Source organism: Haliotis rubra, unplaced genomic scaffold (genome assembly GCF_003918875.1).
Source record: "Haliotis rubra isolate DU_JTF1 unplaced genomic scaffold, ASM391887v1 Scf1020, whole genome shotgun sequence".
NCBI lineage: Eukaryota > Metazoa > Mollusca > Gastropoda > Lepetellida > Haliotidae > Haliotis > Haliotis rubra.
This window is the reverse complement of record NW_025764916.1, coordinates 113057-129531: the sequence shown is the minus strand read 5'-3', so window position 1 is coordinate 129531 and position 16475 is coordinate 113057. Positions and strand designations below refer to the sequence as shown.

Below are 16475 nucleotides of genomic sequence, written 5' to 3'. Positions count from 1 at the left end.
AGTGGGGTTGTCTTGAATGCTTCAATGATTGATAACTCTAGCTAATGGATCATTATTAATTCTTCACAGTATGACAGTCACTGTAAATGGGTGTTGCCTTATAATCTTTCATGTATGATCCACCATGAAATTAGAGGGCTTGCGTTTAAAATTGCACTCAAGTAGGAATAGGTAGGTGGTGTAGCCTAGTGACTAAAGCGTTCGTCACGTGAAGACCTGGGCTCGATTCCCCACATGGGTACAATGTGTGAAGCTAATTTCTGTTGTCCACCTCGTGATATTGCTGGAATATTGCTGAAAGCAGCGTTGAACAATTATCACTAACTCACACGACCCCTGAAGATCCGGGTTAGAATTGATCTTCAGCAACCCATGCTTGTCGTAAGAGGCGATTAACCCATGCTTGTCGTAAGAGGCGATTAACGGGATCGGGTGGTCAGGCTTGCTGACTTGGTTGACACGACATCGACATCGCAACCCAATTGCATAGGTCGATGCTGTTGATCACTGGATTGTCTGGTCCAGACTCGATTATTTACAGACCGACACCATAAAGCTGTAATATTGCTGAGTGTGGCGTAAAACTAAACTCACTCACTCACTAACTCACACCGCTAGGAATATTCTGTGTTGTCAAAAACGCAGCTTGTGCACAAACAAAACGTGAAGCATGAGCAGACAGTATGATTCAACCAGAGGACTTGCTTCGACCACACCCCCGTTTTGTGCGGATATATCATCATCCATTTGTGTCAAAATCGTTTACAAACTAGTTGAGTCAAAATCGGGTTTCAATCGACTTGCAGAAATAACAATAAAGAATTGGTAGGTGTCACGAGTGGTGCTCGATAAGCCAATCATCCATGATAATGTTTACATTATGTTTTGATTGCATGCGATGGTAGCGTGTCGATCGGCAAAGCAGGCGGTTGAGGGTGCACTGTGAAGCATTTCGAGTCGGGGGTCATCTAAAAATTTTACATATTGTTTAATAATCTTTAATCCTCGGAAAGACACGAGGGCCTGTGGTTTAATCATACTATGGGGTTATATTAAGAGCTTCCAAACCCAAGAGAGAAAAAAGCTTGACATGCCGGCGTCCAAGCGCCTCATCCGTGATGGAACCTGGAGGATGTTTCAGGGGGACTTACTCCCTGTGGAGGCAACGCATAGTGCAAATTCCCTACTCAGAAAAGTCACTGAAAACAATGTATTCAGACGTACGTGTGCATTTTAAGCAGGAACCATATACTCTTACACGTGTTCTCTGTTTTAAGAGGTCTACATGTGCGTTGCTAAACTACAAATAACATATTTTTCAGTTTGTCGTGAGAGCTTGATAATATATGTGCACTTTTACTACGCCAAACTCCAGGCACAGAATGCTTGCTCATGGTACAAACAAAATGTCACTGCAAAATGTCACAGGCGGCCTATTTTCATGGGTGCTCACAAGTTAATTATATAAAGTCCTAAAGAGATAGGTTTGGAAGTCACTCTTAAAAATGTCATGGGGTTCTGCCTCCTTGATTGGAAGAGATAACGATTTCCATAAAGTGGCAGCCAAATAAATAAAGGATCTATATCCAAACTTTTTCAGATTGTACTTTGGTACTTCAAGTAGATGATGGTCGGAAGATCGAAGTGATCTCAGTGGTACATATTTATGAATGAGATCATTCAAATATGGAGGAGCTGGCTGATGATAGCATTTTTGAACTCTTGCTTGTACAGGAAGCCAATGCAGTGATATATGGACTCGTGTCATATTTGAAGACTGCTTGGTCCTGGTGACTATACGTGCAGCAGTATTTTCACACGCTGAAGTCTGGCAAACTGGTCCTGGGAGATATTTCCGTGTTAACTGTTAAAATAATCTATGGATAACACAAGTGTCCGCGCAAGCATATGAGCAGCAGATGTGGTGAGAAGATGTCTTACTGATCCTATGTTGTGGAAGTAGCATCTTCTGCACTAGTTAGAAACATGGCAATCAATAGAGAGAGTGCTTTCCAGAATGATGCCCAGATTTCTCACATTTTGGACATTGGCATTTCAGACTGGCCAATACGCACTGTCGTCACTCCATCAGTCAAACGTTTAGACTGTGTTCCACTGAGAAGAGCTTTAGTCTTGCTGCCATTCACCTGTAACTTATGTTACTTCATCCCAAATTTGATGTTATCTGTACATTGTTGTAGATCCGAGATGGCTTCACTAGTGTCCCGAGGTAGGAAGACTAGGAGAGTCATCTGCATATAGCAGTGGTGATTGACGTCGGTAGGAGTGATAGACTTTCCTAAATCAGAAGTATAGAGCGTAAACAGAACAGGACCCAAAACAGATAATGATTTGAGTTATATAAGCGTGAGTCTCAAGCCAAATGTGTGAGTTGGAAGGTGTGTCCATTATGAGTGTCGACTTAGTGTTCGAGAAAGTATGACGTTAACCAGACGTGATACGTTCCTACGACGTGGCGACCTTCAGGGGGATATCAAAACAAAATAGTGGACTTTTATTGTCAGGTGATAACTACCTCAAGGCTGACCTTGAAGCGTGATGTTACTGAAAAATGAATAACTTTATTATTTTGATTTATACCTAACGTAGGATACAATAAAATTAAGGATTGCTAACAAAAAGGTACTTGGCACAGTAATGTTACATTATATTTTCCATCATCCTGTAAATCCTGTGACGCAAACCAAATATGAAGTATCATTTCCTGGTACTTCATATTTGATGGAAGTCGCTTGCCAGCATTGAAATAAATAATCTTCAACTTGTCTGTCTTCCCTTCCTCATCCAGGAATTAGATCATCTTGAAAGTGTTGGAATGTAGGTGTTCAATTCTCGTCCCAAACCTCCAGATTTTGTTAGGGGTCCATCGGTGTCATGGTGGTTCGACATTGATTATATTATGGTTTCCCTCGATCCAGTGGCTGGTGTCCCGGAGGCATACATGGGTTCTGGGGCATCACATCAAGGACCCCAAGACGTATATCTTTAAATTATAGGAATGAGAATAATAGAACCATGCATTTACTGAAACCAACTATTCCAACACACTGAACAGAACAAGGGAATAATAAATGTATTAAATACAATATAATTCAGATCATCCAAATGACTTTTACGTTTGTCAATGATAAAAGGGCAAGTCACCACAATAAAGGAAAAAATAGTTTTATATCTGAATCTCGAACACTTACTCTTTTATACTCGAAGTCCCTCTGGAATACGAGAAAACATTCAAATGTTATAATTGTGTATATTTACTAAGTGTACTTTTTCATATATCAACTAAGTTCCATTTGATAATACTTTGATCTTATTACTTGGATGTTACACCTAGTCTTTTCATAAGTCACTGACTGGCTAACTTACAATAATGGTAAGTTGTATTTACCTGTATTGTATCATGTTTGTAGGTACATGGTGATGCCGTTACTTTTTGTAATAATGTCCTCACGAACAAAATATGACTACGTGAATGTTTTCAATAAACTGCTTGACCTACTGCCAGTAGCACCATCTGGAGACTATTGTCATGGATTTTGAGTCTGCTACATGGGGAGCCCTGAAAACGGTGATGCCAGATGCGAGACTCCGTGGGTGTCTGTTCCACTACACCCAGGCAGTGTGGAGGATGGCCCAAGAAATAGGACTGTTATTTACTTATCACATCAATACAATGTTGCATATTTGATAATGAGGATTTGTAATCTTTATTAATATATACAGGTGGCATACAGAGAAAAGAGCCCAGTTTTTCGATTTATTCGGAAACTGATGGCCTATTCAGCTATTTAAGTTATGTTTAATTTATAAATATTCAATAAATATTGACGAATTTAATATAAGTTAATCATGTTGAGCATAACAACATTTCTTTTAAAATTTCCCTTTTTGTTTTCAGGTTGGCACCGGTGCCAGAATACGAAAGTCGGAGAGCAACAGCTGGGACTATACCGACTTATCAAAGCCCTACATCGGGAGGCGTCCCTGCTCCCAATCGAGATCCTCCTGCTGAAGGAGAGCAAAGTGAGAGCAAGAATCAGGGACCGATCAACCACAGCCCAGAAGGAGATCTTTACCCTGTGGGCAGAGTTCAAGGATGACCAAATTTCAGTTCAGCAGCTTCTGTCAAAAGTCATGGACCATCCCGCCATACAGACGAAAGTTAAAAAGTTAAAACCGAAAGAAAGACATGTGAATGTGATTCCTGTATGAGGAGCTTCTGCATAATATCCCAGTTGACAAAGCTGTAGATTGTTCTGATAAGTATTATACCATACTTGTTATGATTACACAATGCCATTTGTTAACAAAAAACACTATGCATTTACAGCCAGTAAACATATTATACAAACCTTTCATTTTTTTTCTTGTAATTATTTACCAAATAATTGGTATTACAGTGTTGTCTATACATGAATATTACTTTTGCTCTTATCAGTTTACTAATAGAAAATTTAGTAGAAATATTAATATATAATATCATATGAAGAATATAATATGGAAGTTGACAAAAACTATGGATTTATGGCATAGTTTAAAATAAATTGGGGCATTTTGACACAAAATACCACAAGAAAGGATTTTTACCGAAGACACAAAGGAATACACCCCACATAATGATTCATTCTTTCAAATGTCTCTTTTATCAACAAATACCTGGTTGACAAACGCAAATTGTTTCTTGGTATGTGCTCACATATAAGTATTGTTGTGAACGGGAATGAGAGGAAGAAACGACAGAGCATCTTCTAGTGGCATGCAACAGAAGCAAGAATTGAGTTATCCCCCTTTTGTTGTGGTTGCACCACGCAGACGAAAGTTGGAAAGGCACATTTAATCCCTCAGAGAAATAGCGTTCTGTTGCAAGTTTGTGCCGACAGTTGGTTATACTTTACAGGTAAACGAACGGAGTAAGTTTTATCTTCATTTCGCGGCAATCTGCAAAAGCTGACAGTCATTACACCAAGATATTTAATGTTGCTTTTCACGTTGACAGGTTCAGACAAATTACCGGTACTTCCGCGTTTAGCGTTCAGTTGGCGACGGAGTTGTGTGAAGAGTCTTTATACAAGTATGTATATACCAATATTTTGTTTATGTTATAAAGTCTGATCAAAGAATAGTTAAGCGTCCGTATTTCACACACAGAATACTTCTAACTTTGAATTCTGAGGCAGATTGCGGATAACCGCAGACGGGATATCGTTACATATGAAACCTCATAACATATAACGTATCCCGGTGTCAGGGGTTTTCGACGCTGTAAGACAAAAACGTAATTTTTATCTGTAATATCATTTAAAGTTTTTATTTTACTAACATGGAGTGATAAAGGATATATTCATCTATTTCACACAAAAATATCAAGTGTTTCCTTAGCCGAGAGCCGCGATGCGGTCCTACACAGTCAAGACATGACCCTGCATCGTGATGCAGAAAGAAAGAAAGATATGACTCCGTCAAAACAAATTAATTAACTTTGCAAGCCACAGGTTTTGTAAATCAGGTCCCTTTAACTCATTAAGGCCGAGAGATGCATATATTAGGCAAATTAATCAGCTCCTCACAGCGAGTGACGTGTTTACGGGGCAGGTAATTGGCAGTTTCTCACAGCGAGAGCCACGTATATCCGTCAACAGAAAGCACCTCTTATTCAGCAAGAGACGCACATGTGTGTCGTACTTTTAAAAATCGCACTGTACCTAATATTTCAACCAATTTAGTAGGGCTGAGCCAAAATTAGTGTTTCTTACGAGAGATGCTACCTTTAGTGTCAATCAGAAGAAGTATTTAAAGTATTTTGATAGCAATTGCTAATCATTATCATAGGCTTATACAGCGTTAGAGCAAATGAACACATGTCGGTGAGAAAGGGGATTATGATGTTTTTACAGAGGTAAGTGTCTGGAACTCTTCATTGGGAATGGATAATAAAATACTTCTTATGCACATTGATTGAATTAGATGTAATGGTTTTGAGGTTACTGAAGATTATATTTTCTTCGACTTCCTAATAAATAGGAAACAATATACAAAATTTCAAGGACATACAAAGAATTCAAACACAATAGAATAGTTTGAATTTATGTTTTTGTTATTATTACGTTGTCATGTTTCATATAATGAAACATAATGTACAAACACAAATAATTATACATCCAAGCTCGAATAGATTAGACATAATTTAACTTACCAATATAAAGCTTACTGAATTGTAACTAGTTATTTTCCATACTCTAAATTTGATAATGTTACCAGCGCCTTGAGAAAGCACTAGTTGCCTGGATATGTGCGCTATAGAAATATTGTATAACATAATACCTAATCGAATATAAAGTCGCGCCTTTGCATCGAATATAATACATGTCAGTGTTATTACAACAATGAAATCTTTTACTACGTTTGTCACAAAACACAGTAAGTTGGTAATTCAAAAACTTCTTAGACATAGACAGAAGTAATATCATAAGTTATTACATGTAAACCATACAAAGGTATTTCAAGTATTTTTGTTCAAGTTGTTAAAAGTTTCATGTTGATTTGAATTGTCAGTTTTCTGTGCAATTTACATGAGCATTGTGTAAAACATTTCTATTTGATCTCTGTAATTATCAAATCCGGTGTAATTATCACGTGTATCAATGAACTCAGTATCTATTGATCCATCGTCAATAAAAGATGGATAGTATATCAGTTACGGTATCGATACACATGCGTATAATCAATCATATTACAGTAATGAGATAATTGAAGACCTCTTTCGACCTTGAAATAACAGCCTCCAGTAGAATGCATGTGTTGTTAAGCCCTTGTTGAAAGGTTTGTCCCGTGACAAGTGTAAAATAAACAGATGCGATGTTATATCATTGGACAACCTGCTTTATGGAGTCACGCCCCTCTTTGTAATGTTTATGCATGCATGCATGCACATCTGTAATCTTATGAACCTCATTTACATTCAGTATAAATATAGGCACGCCCATCTTCATCAATATTTGGGGAGAGATTAAACTGCAAGTTTATACATTATAATAATTCAGTATCGTGCCACTTTTTGAATTCTATAATACGTGTACTTTAATTTGAATATTCATTCATATCAAGGTGAAGATTATATTTACATGTACAGCAAACCATTATGTTTTATGTACTGGCTGTGTGCGTAAAATGTATATGAAAATAAATACTATCTCTACTCAATGGTTGGATTTCAATCACTTTTTTTTACTTATCGAAAAACACTAAAATGTGTTTTCGATCTCTGAGATCTATCTACTCCTATTTGTCTTATGTGTATATTTCATGGATTGTTACGATTATGTATGTTTACAATACACAAACTGTTACATGTAATAGTACTTTCCTTGAAATATTCAGAATACAGTAGAAATCTATCGGCAAAAACGCTAATATCGTAGAAGATTATAAAGCATGTATGTAAATTACAGTATGTCATTGTCATAGATATTTTGTAAAATTAAACCTCACACAATGATATAAGAGAAAGGATTTGTTTATGTATGTCTCATCTCTTACATACAAAGAATACATACATATGTTGATAAAACATAAATGTACAAGCCGCCATAGGTCTACAAGAGAAACTTGCAATAACATTTACATAAAACATTGCCATACATGATATGTATTCACACCTGCTTTCTTTTAACTTGTATCTTTACGACACAATTAAACAATCAGAGCTTATTTGTACGAGTAGACAGTTTCCTGTCATCCCCGAAACCTGCCAGGGAAATCAGGTGTGAATAGCACTAATTAGCTCGCAACAGCGAGCAGGGCAATCAGCGAGGGGTTCCAGGTGTTGAGTAGTGAAGTGTCTCTCGGGCTTAATGAGTTAAAGGGCCACTGATCCAGAGCAATTATTGTTTCCAGCCAACAGTCTAATTACGAAACCTAGCTGCAAACTGGTCAGCCCCTGCTCCCTCGACCGTGACGGACACAGGGACTGGGCTACTCTCCACCTTGGCAGAATTTCTTCAACCTAATCAGTGGGACATTAAGAAGGGTGGATGCCCATCAGATGCCGTTATTTGAAAATATCCCCTACAGTTCTTGTCTGATTGTAATAAAGTATCCCAGCAGTGTAGGCTTTTTCAGATTTTCAAATGTTTGAATGGTATAGTGACTGATCCAATTTGATCCTATTTCTGTGTTTTTACCTCGATATTTAATCATGTAAAATATGATGTCTATCTCATATGCTATGATATCAAAAACGCACATTTGATATATTTAAACCCATAAACTAAAGAACCCCACTTTGCCATTGCTAAAAAAATCTGAAATTTTTCTTAGGTACTTAGGTATATACACTTTTTAACTAAGTCAGAGCAAATGCTTGTATATATTTCTTATGCAACTATGAAGTTCGATCTGTTCATATCCTCAAAACAGTGTTGGCCCATAAGTTGTTTTTTTTCAGACAATCAAACTTGCATGCAATACAGCGTTTACTACTCTCTTGCTGTAACCCTTGTTTGGTGGTAAACCTACACATGTTATTTGTCATCATTCACTTGATGGTCAGTTAATGAATTTATAACAGGTATAATTAGTGATAACACCACTCAGATTACCCGACAAAGGTTCCCATTTGGCATTTCTCGTGTCTGGAGTAAATACTCATCGTTATAAATTGAGGTCTGATGTGGCAAATGTATTACATCTTATGTAATATGCGCATGGAAGTGCAGCAAGAGGAATTATCAGCTGAGTTTCAAAACAAACATCGATCAAAGGATTAACCGATAACATGCTGATTGATTAATTGCTTTTATCCTGCACAGCGGATTTGTCAAAAGGTAGTGTTTATGTATGTATATTTACTAATGTATACTGAATACACCCTGTCGTAAAGTCTCTTTGTAAAAACAACGTCCTTCCTTCAAAGGATTAACCGCCATTACATTGATTGATTGCTCATTATTGGCTAACGAAATTACTTTTCTAAAGAATGGCGGACATCATGCAGTTAGTTGCCCGGTGTGCTATCTTTGGTGACCAATGGGATACACCAATGTGAAAAACCTGAAACAATAGATCACTTTTTCGCATATTAGACTGTTAAAAGACACATGACATGGAACAGGATTCTTTGTCAGCTGCAGATGAATGGCATCTCATTCCCCTATGTGGATATTGATGGATACATTCCCCGAACAAGGTAATAGCCTGATATTGTTGCTACAACTTTAGTCTGTTTTAATTTTAATATTTCATTTTGTTTTAATTCACTTGTTATTTTTATTGTTATTTGGCATTCAACAGAATCATATTTTTTTTGTGCCGTGAAGTGAAATGAGAGAGAAAACATACACTAGTTCGCACTTAGGGCGTGAGTGTGAAATAAGATACACATTGGCAATCTATAAGATTTCTAGATACTACAGTCATGTTATAAATTCACTAAGTATAAGCATATTGTGTGCATTTTATTAAGTTTCAAAATGCATACAAATGTGATAATAAACTAATTAGGATTATAAGACAAAATATAAAGACGTACATTGACTTCGTTATTTCAGTCCTAACATTTTTTACCACTGGCAGGTGGTTAAACTTAAAATGTTTTCATTTGTTATCAAAATAATGCCGTTTAATACAACATTCAGATTGACTAGTAGTGAACCCAAGCTCACTACTCTCCCAAAGACTCCCTATGTACTTAGTTAGCCTTACTTTTCAAACAATGCTATTGTATCAGGCTTCTCACCAAATTCAAGGTCAAACTAATTCTTAAATCAAATTCTACATCCATTTACGTTAACATTTTTATAAAGTCAACATTACTATTAAATCAAAATTTTACATCAAAATCAGCATTTTTATCAAAGTGAATATTTTTTTATAAGAAACCAAATTATTCATCACAGTCTACATAATTTTACAACAAAATCAAGATTATCGAGTACAAAAGATTTCATCTTTGTTGATCAGTCTATACTTATATTATCATTTGCGCATGAGGGTGGCGCAGCAGAGGTAATGAACCAGTCATGAATTCTGGGATATCATCCGGGTACTCACAGGAGAAATACAATAACAAAAGCAACAACCAGTCCACGGAAATTGTTCTGCATCAGTGGTCCTTTAAGTCTTTAAATGTAATATTTGCAACCTATTTTCAGACTTCATCATTTACAACTAACCATTACCTCACTAAAATCTGCAAATGAAAATATGTGTCTGTGTTAGGGGATTGTAACTTAAAAACATATGTAATTATGGTTATATTGAAACACTACAACCATTCCAGGATCCTTCATCCCAAGTGTCTGTTGTTCGGCAACCTGGCTCTCTGCTACAGAAAACGTCCTCAAAAGGAAGTTGACACCAATCAAAGTTACAAGTTCACAAGGTATTGTCATGATTATGGTGTGTCAAGTAGGACCATAAATTTCTTTCCAACTTACATATATTATGATGATCACATATTATGAGGGATCACCATGATCACACATGAAATGAATGCTAACCAATTTGCAGTTGTTTGCTTGGTAGCAAATAATCTCATGCAGGATTTTCCCCAATGCAATCTGTATACTAATATCTATCAAGAATGAATGCAAATAAACTCACTTGAAAGTCCTGTGGGAGGCAAAAATCTATGGTTGTTTGGATCATGAAGTTTGTCAAAATTGTAGGCATTATGTTACAAGTAACTGACATTCTGTTGTTAGCGAAATATAGTTGTGTATGAAAGAGGTCATTTTTACTGATGATAAATTAGCTTCCACATATACAGACATATATCATAAAAGACAGTACCAAAAAATCCAATACTTGCAGTTTCTAATAATGAAAATATAAAGGGATTTCTCTTACGCCTGGTATCTCACTCAAAGCTGTTCAATGGCCCATCACAAAAGTCACAATCTGATTATTTTCACCCCGAATAACCCAAGCTGCCTGTGAGACACTAGAAGGTTAATAGTTTCATAACTTCTACATTTACTTTCATCATATTGGGGTTATTATAAATTCAATATTGGGGAATGTTTAGTTCCAATCAGGTGTTCCCTGTTTCAGTAAGACATGGATGAAGACGTAGCTCTGGGCAGGCTGGTGGCTCTGCGGAGACAGAGACCAGCCTTTGCTCGTATGATCTCCTGGGAAATCAGACCCCATGAAGCAGCTGGTGGAACAGCATGTGACCAGGCAACAAGTTCCGACAGTGATGGAGATGCTTGTTCGGGAAGTGAAACAAAGGGAGATAACTCTAATGACAGCGATGAATCCGAGTATTTTTCTGCTGAAGAGAGATCAAGTTTATGTGACAGTGATACTGAACCCCTGAATCAGTCAGGAGATTATTGTTCTGTAGGTGAAGCAGCTTCTGTTGCTTCTGACTATACAAAACAATGTGTTTGACAGTGTCGACACAATTTCAAACCAAACTCAGATGGGAAGAACTCGAGCTCCAAGTAAGAAGCAGAAAAAGAGACAGAAAGATAGATTAAAAAAGCAGTCAGTCACATATGTTGACTATGATGCCCCATTTAGAAATGTTGACAATATAGACTTTGAATTTGCAGACCTTGTTGGTGATTCTTTTGTCAACTCACGTCCCAACATCCGAAATGTTCCGACGTTGTTTGAGTTGTGTCTTCGTTCAGTTTCAACCAAGCGTTCAAATCAGAAACGACAATCGACAAGCACCATGCCTCGACCAATGAAACATGTTTTGTATGAGAGAAGGAGAGACCAGGCCTTTACAAGCATTCAGTTGTCATGGCTGTATCGCCTCCTTGCCTTTATGGAAAAACAGAATCCACCTAATACATGCAAGTTAATGTCTCGGAACATTTGGAATGATGAATACTACAATGACGATGATTTCATTGGTGGAGGAGTCACATCAATACTACCATATTCTTATGTTAAAAAGGATGACAGCTCTAGATATGGAAGTATCATGTGGTGCCCTGCATTTTACAGATTATCAGGTGGGTTCACAATGTTTGATAGCTGACATTGTCCTACATTTGTTCATACTGTTTTGTGATTTAACTTTTGTCTGTGTATGTTTGCCAAGAAATATGTTCCAGAAAAATTATCCCCCATGAAACAAATGATTAAGATCCTTGCATGTTATTCAAATATGTGTTTATACTAGTAATAATGTTGATTTTTCTGGAACATGTGGAAATAGGTATCATATAATTCTTTCATCTGCAGAAAAATCTTCGGAAGGTTACGGTAGAGTAGGGTAACTTCTGTATTTGATTATATCAGCATTGGTGTCATGATTGTGATTATCATTGTTGTTGACAGTGATGGCAAGTGTTATAGAGTTCATGCTACCTCAGCATATTTCTGCCGGCCGTCTACGTCACTCATCCAGAGACTGCAGCTCAGAGTCGCAGCTCATCCAGAAAACCACTGATGCCATGGTCTACTCTGTCAAGAAAATTCTCAAGGAGAGGTAAATTTGAAATTGTTTCACCATGTGAATGAATATTTGTTTATGTAATAATTGTAAGTGGCAAGGTTTAGTGAATGGATGACAAAAGCAGGTACATTATATCCTAGGTGGAATTATAACCAGGGTGCACTGTATACTTTGAGATGTCAGTTTCATAATGCCTAGCTGTATCTATAGTAAGTGATGAAAGAAAGGCCAGGGACAAGACATTTATTGCCAAGTAACTGGAGTTGGTTGGTTCTTGTCCAGTCATATGGCAGCAGTCTGTAAATAATCAAGTCTTGACCAGACAATCCAGTGTTCATCGTCATAAGCATCAATTGGGATACGATGACATGTGTCGCCTCTTACTGGTCATACTAGTCTTACAACAAGCATGGGTTCCTGAGGACCAATTCTAACCTGGATCTTCAAGGGTTAAGTAACTTGAGAATACTGGCTGAAAATTGTCCTTAGTAAGAGGTTTGGTTCTGTGTCTTAAGTTGTTTGCATCTATTCATGTCCAGATTGCTACTGCTTTGTGTGTTCGAGACAGGCTACTGTTTTATAGCTGTATTATATGCATATAAATTTGTTATGATGATTTGATAGGAGATTGCTGAGGATGACCTTGGCAAGGTATGCATAATAAGTAAATAGACTAAACAAGACAGTTGTTAGGATGACAAAGAGTGCAGTGTGGATGGCGCCAATGAGACCGGATAGATATTTTAGCTCTTTGCGTCCCTTTGCCATGGAAAAGCAGACGGGTAAAGCATTGGAAACTTTTGTACTTCCTCCCGGCAGAGACAGCAGGCAGGAAGGTTTGGGCTGCCGCTGTAAAAGCAGAAGCCAAGTATCCCTTGTTTGAGCACTGCTGCTGCTAAGTCCCATTGGCACCATGCCAACAGACCCGAACATGGGTGGGGTCGCCATCCACAACGAGTAAAAAGTGTGAAGGGGAGGAGGGGGCAGGGTAGGGCACGTGGAAGCAGGGCAGCTCAGGCAGATGTGATGGATCAAAATGAATGACCTGCATGGGCCCTTCGCACCTGATGAGACTAGCAACCCTGCATCTCAAGCCAGCCCACTTGAGGCTAGCAACCCTGCATCTCAAGCCAGCCCACTTGAGGCCCCCTTTTGCCGACCAGATGAAAACCCATCTGATTGCAGTTGCACTGACAAAAATCCTGCAAGGGCTTTCACAGGGCATAGCATAGACTGTGGGACTGCCTTAATAGCGATGCTCGTGCCGCGGCCCTGTTGGTCTGTTTTGGCGGCCCGTAGGACCACCTCCATGTAGGATTGGTCACTAGCAAAGGATAGATCCATTAGCAACACTGCCCGCTGTGATGAGTTGTTGACTGAGCCTGCCACTACCTCGCTTACACTGAAAAAGTCGAAAAATGTTACTAGGTATGCTGCAGAGAACAGTGAAGCTTCATATGCAGACCTACATGCCGTGTGAAGGAGTTGCACAATGCGCGTTGCGAATCCACAGTAATAGGCTGTCGCCTGTCCAGATGCCTTGACACCCTGAACATCCCTGCAGTGGCTTTCTGCACTAGAAAATGATTAGACATGCACTGCAAGGAGTTGAGCTTATGGATGGAGGATAAGGCTGAAATGTAGGAGCTGGCCGTGCTGGGAGACCTATCTGATAGTGAGAGATAGGCTATAAAATGGAGCATATGATCTGAGGGGACTGGCCATAGGTCAGGCAGGGAATACACTGCCCGAAATAGCTGCAGTGACTGAACTGCCGACTCGTGCATCCTCCAAGTATTTGCTGCCATTGAGTTGGCTACCAGGCTGCTTGCTTCTGCTGTTAGATGAGCCAGATGTCTGCTGGGATTGCAGAGGCCTGTTGATCCGCCTGAGGGGCTGCTCGAAACCATGACCACTGAAATCTAGAAAGAGCATCTGCTATTATATTGGTCTGTGTAGGTATATGACGTGCTTTGAAGTGGCTGTTGTTTAGCAAGCATATCAGGGCCATTCGTCTGAGCAGTTTCATGACCCTTTCCCCCTTTAGGTGTGCCCATTGATAATACTTACCACAGCCTGATTATCTCAGAACATTAGCACTCTCATGTTGGCCAGACTGCTGCCCCAGATCTGCAATGCCATGACTATAGGGAAAAGCTCCAAGAGTGTTATGTCTTTCATCCATCCTTGTTGTAGCCATAGGTCTGGCCACCTGGCATTAGCCCAATGGCCTTGGAAGTATGCACCACAACCCTGGCTTCCAGCTGCATCTGTATAAAGCTGTAGAAGTAGGGTTGAAACCCATCCTTGCTCCAAGAATAAGGTTGTGCCTTTACGCCCGGCAAGGAACTGAAGCCATAGGTTGAGGTCTTGACGCATGCCCGCAGATACCTGTATTCTGTGATGTGGTTTGCGCTGTTTTGGGCATCTATGAGACGCAGCAAGAATGGACAACCCATGGGGATTGCCCTGCATACAAACTTGAACTTGCCCACTATTGATTGCAGTGTATGCAGTGTGACCTTCTTGGATGGTGCCACTACTATCTGTGACAGTTGATGAACCAGTTGTGCCATCTTACGGTCATACGGTATCCTGTTTTCGCCCTCTCCGTGTCTATGGTGAGACCGAAAAATGCAAGACAAGTTGTAGGTTGTACTGTTTTTTGTTGTGCGATCGGCAGGCCCAGACGATTGGTGAGTTGAAGGCAAGTCTTGAGCATGTGCGAGCAGGTTCTTAAATCTACCGCTGCCAGGATAAAATCTTCCAGATAATAAGCAGTATCCTGGCTGCACATTGTGGTCTTGATAGCCCATTCGATGAAAGTGCTAAATTGACTCGAATAGAGCACAAGAAATAAAACAGCCAAAGGGTAGATATTTATCAATGTAAAATGTTTCCTGGAACTTCATGCCGATCATCTAGAATGTGTTTGAATCATAGCTACCGCCTGATAAAGTCATTAACCAATGAGCCTTCAGGATATGATAAGTGATGGATGAGGCAGAAGGCAGCCGCACCATATATTTAAGCAGAGGCAATATGGAGACTGAACCGGACAGGAGAGCATGAAATAGAGAAGGGAGGCGGACGTGACGTATGCCTGGGATGTGACGTGATGCCTGTGGATGTGAAATAATCACCCCATGAATGTGATGTAGCTGCTAACAAGCGACATGTATTATGGAATGCAGAAATAATAACACTGCATGATGCGTCATGCATTGCTATGCTGGATGGTTACTAAAAGCTGTTGTAAAACCAACATGCAAGCTGTTAAAGTTTAAAATTATGTTGTTTAATTCCAACATAGCTGTTGTTTAAGTGAATTGTAAAACCAACAAAGAGACTGCTGTCTATAAACACATTTAGTGAAATAATGCTAAATGTCAATATTGGTGACTGTTGCTTAAACCAACATGGTGACTGTTGCTTAAACCAACATAATGACTGATGTTAAAACCAACAAAGTGAATGTTGTTTAAACCAACAAAGTGACTGTTGTTTAAACTGTTGTTTAAACCAACATGAGTGATATAGTGACTGTTGTTTAAACCAAACATAGTGACTGTTCTTTAAACCAACAAAGTGACTGTTGTTTAAACCAACATGAGTGACTGACTGTGGTTTAAACCAACATGGTGACTGTTGTTTTACATAGTGACTGTTGTTTAAACCAACAAAGTGACTGTTGTTTAAACCAACAAAGTGACTGTTGTTTAAACCAACATAGTGACTGTTGTTTAAACCAACATGGTGACTGTTGTTTAAACCAACATAGTGACTGTTGTTTAAACCAACATAGTGACTGTTGTTTAAACCAACAAAGTGACTGTTGTTTAAACCAACAAAGTGACTGTTGTTTAAACCAACATAGTGACTGTTGTTTAAAACAAAGTGACTGTTGTTTAAACCAACAAAGTGACTGTTGTTTAAACCAACAAAGTGACTGTTGTTTAAACCAACAACATGTGACTGTGACTGTTGTTTAAACCAACAAACCAGTGACTTTTGTTTAACCAATGAAGTGACTGTTGTTTAA

General features: G+C 38.7%; 1 protein-coding gene across 5 annotated transcripts in view; it reads left to right on the top strand.

The window, feature by feature from the left end:
* The window catches only part of LOC124270783, an 88747-nt gene that overhangs the window by 36806 nt on the left and 35466 nt on the right, over nt 1-16475 (top strand). For 3 of the 5 annotated variants that reach the window (XM_046705859.1, XM_046705834.1, XM_046705828.1), the window contains exons 1-5: nt 4816-4918; nt 5018-5092; nt 10298-10399; nt 11071-11987; nt 12316-12466. In XM_046705859.1, the coding sequence (XP_046561815.1) occupies nt 11444-11987; nt 12316-12466 (695 nt within the window). In that variant the 5' untranslated portion in view covers nt 4816-4918; nt 5018-5092; nt 10298-10399; nt 11071-11443. Of the gene's footprint in view, nt 1-4808; nt 4932-5017; nt 5093-10297; nt 10400-11070; nt 11988-12315; nt 12467-16475 lie in introns of those variants that run through there. The other 2 variants (XM_046705850.1, XM_046705842.1) reach the window with 2 other exon arrangements.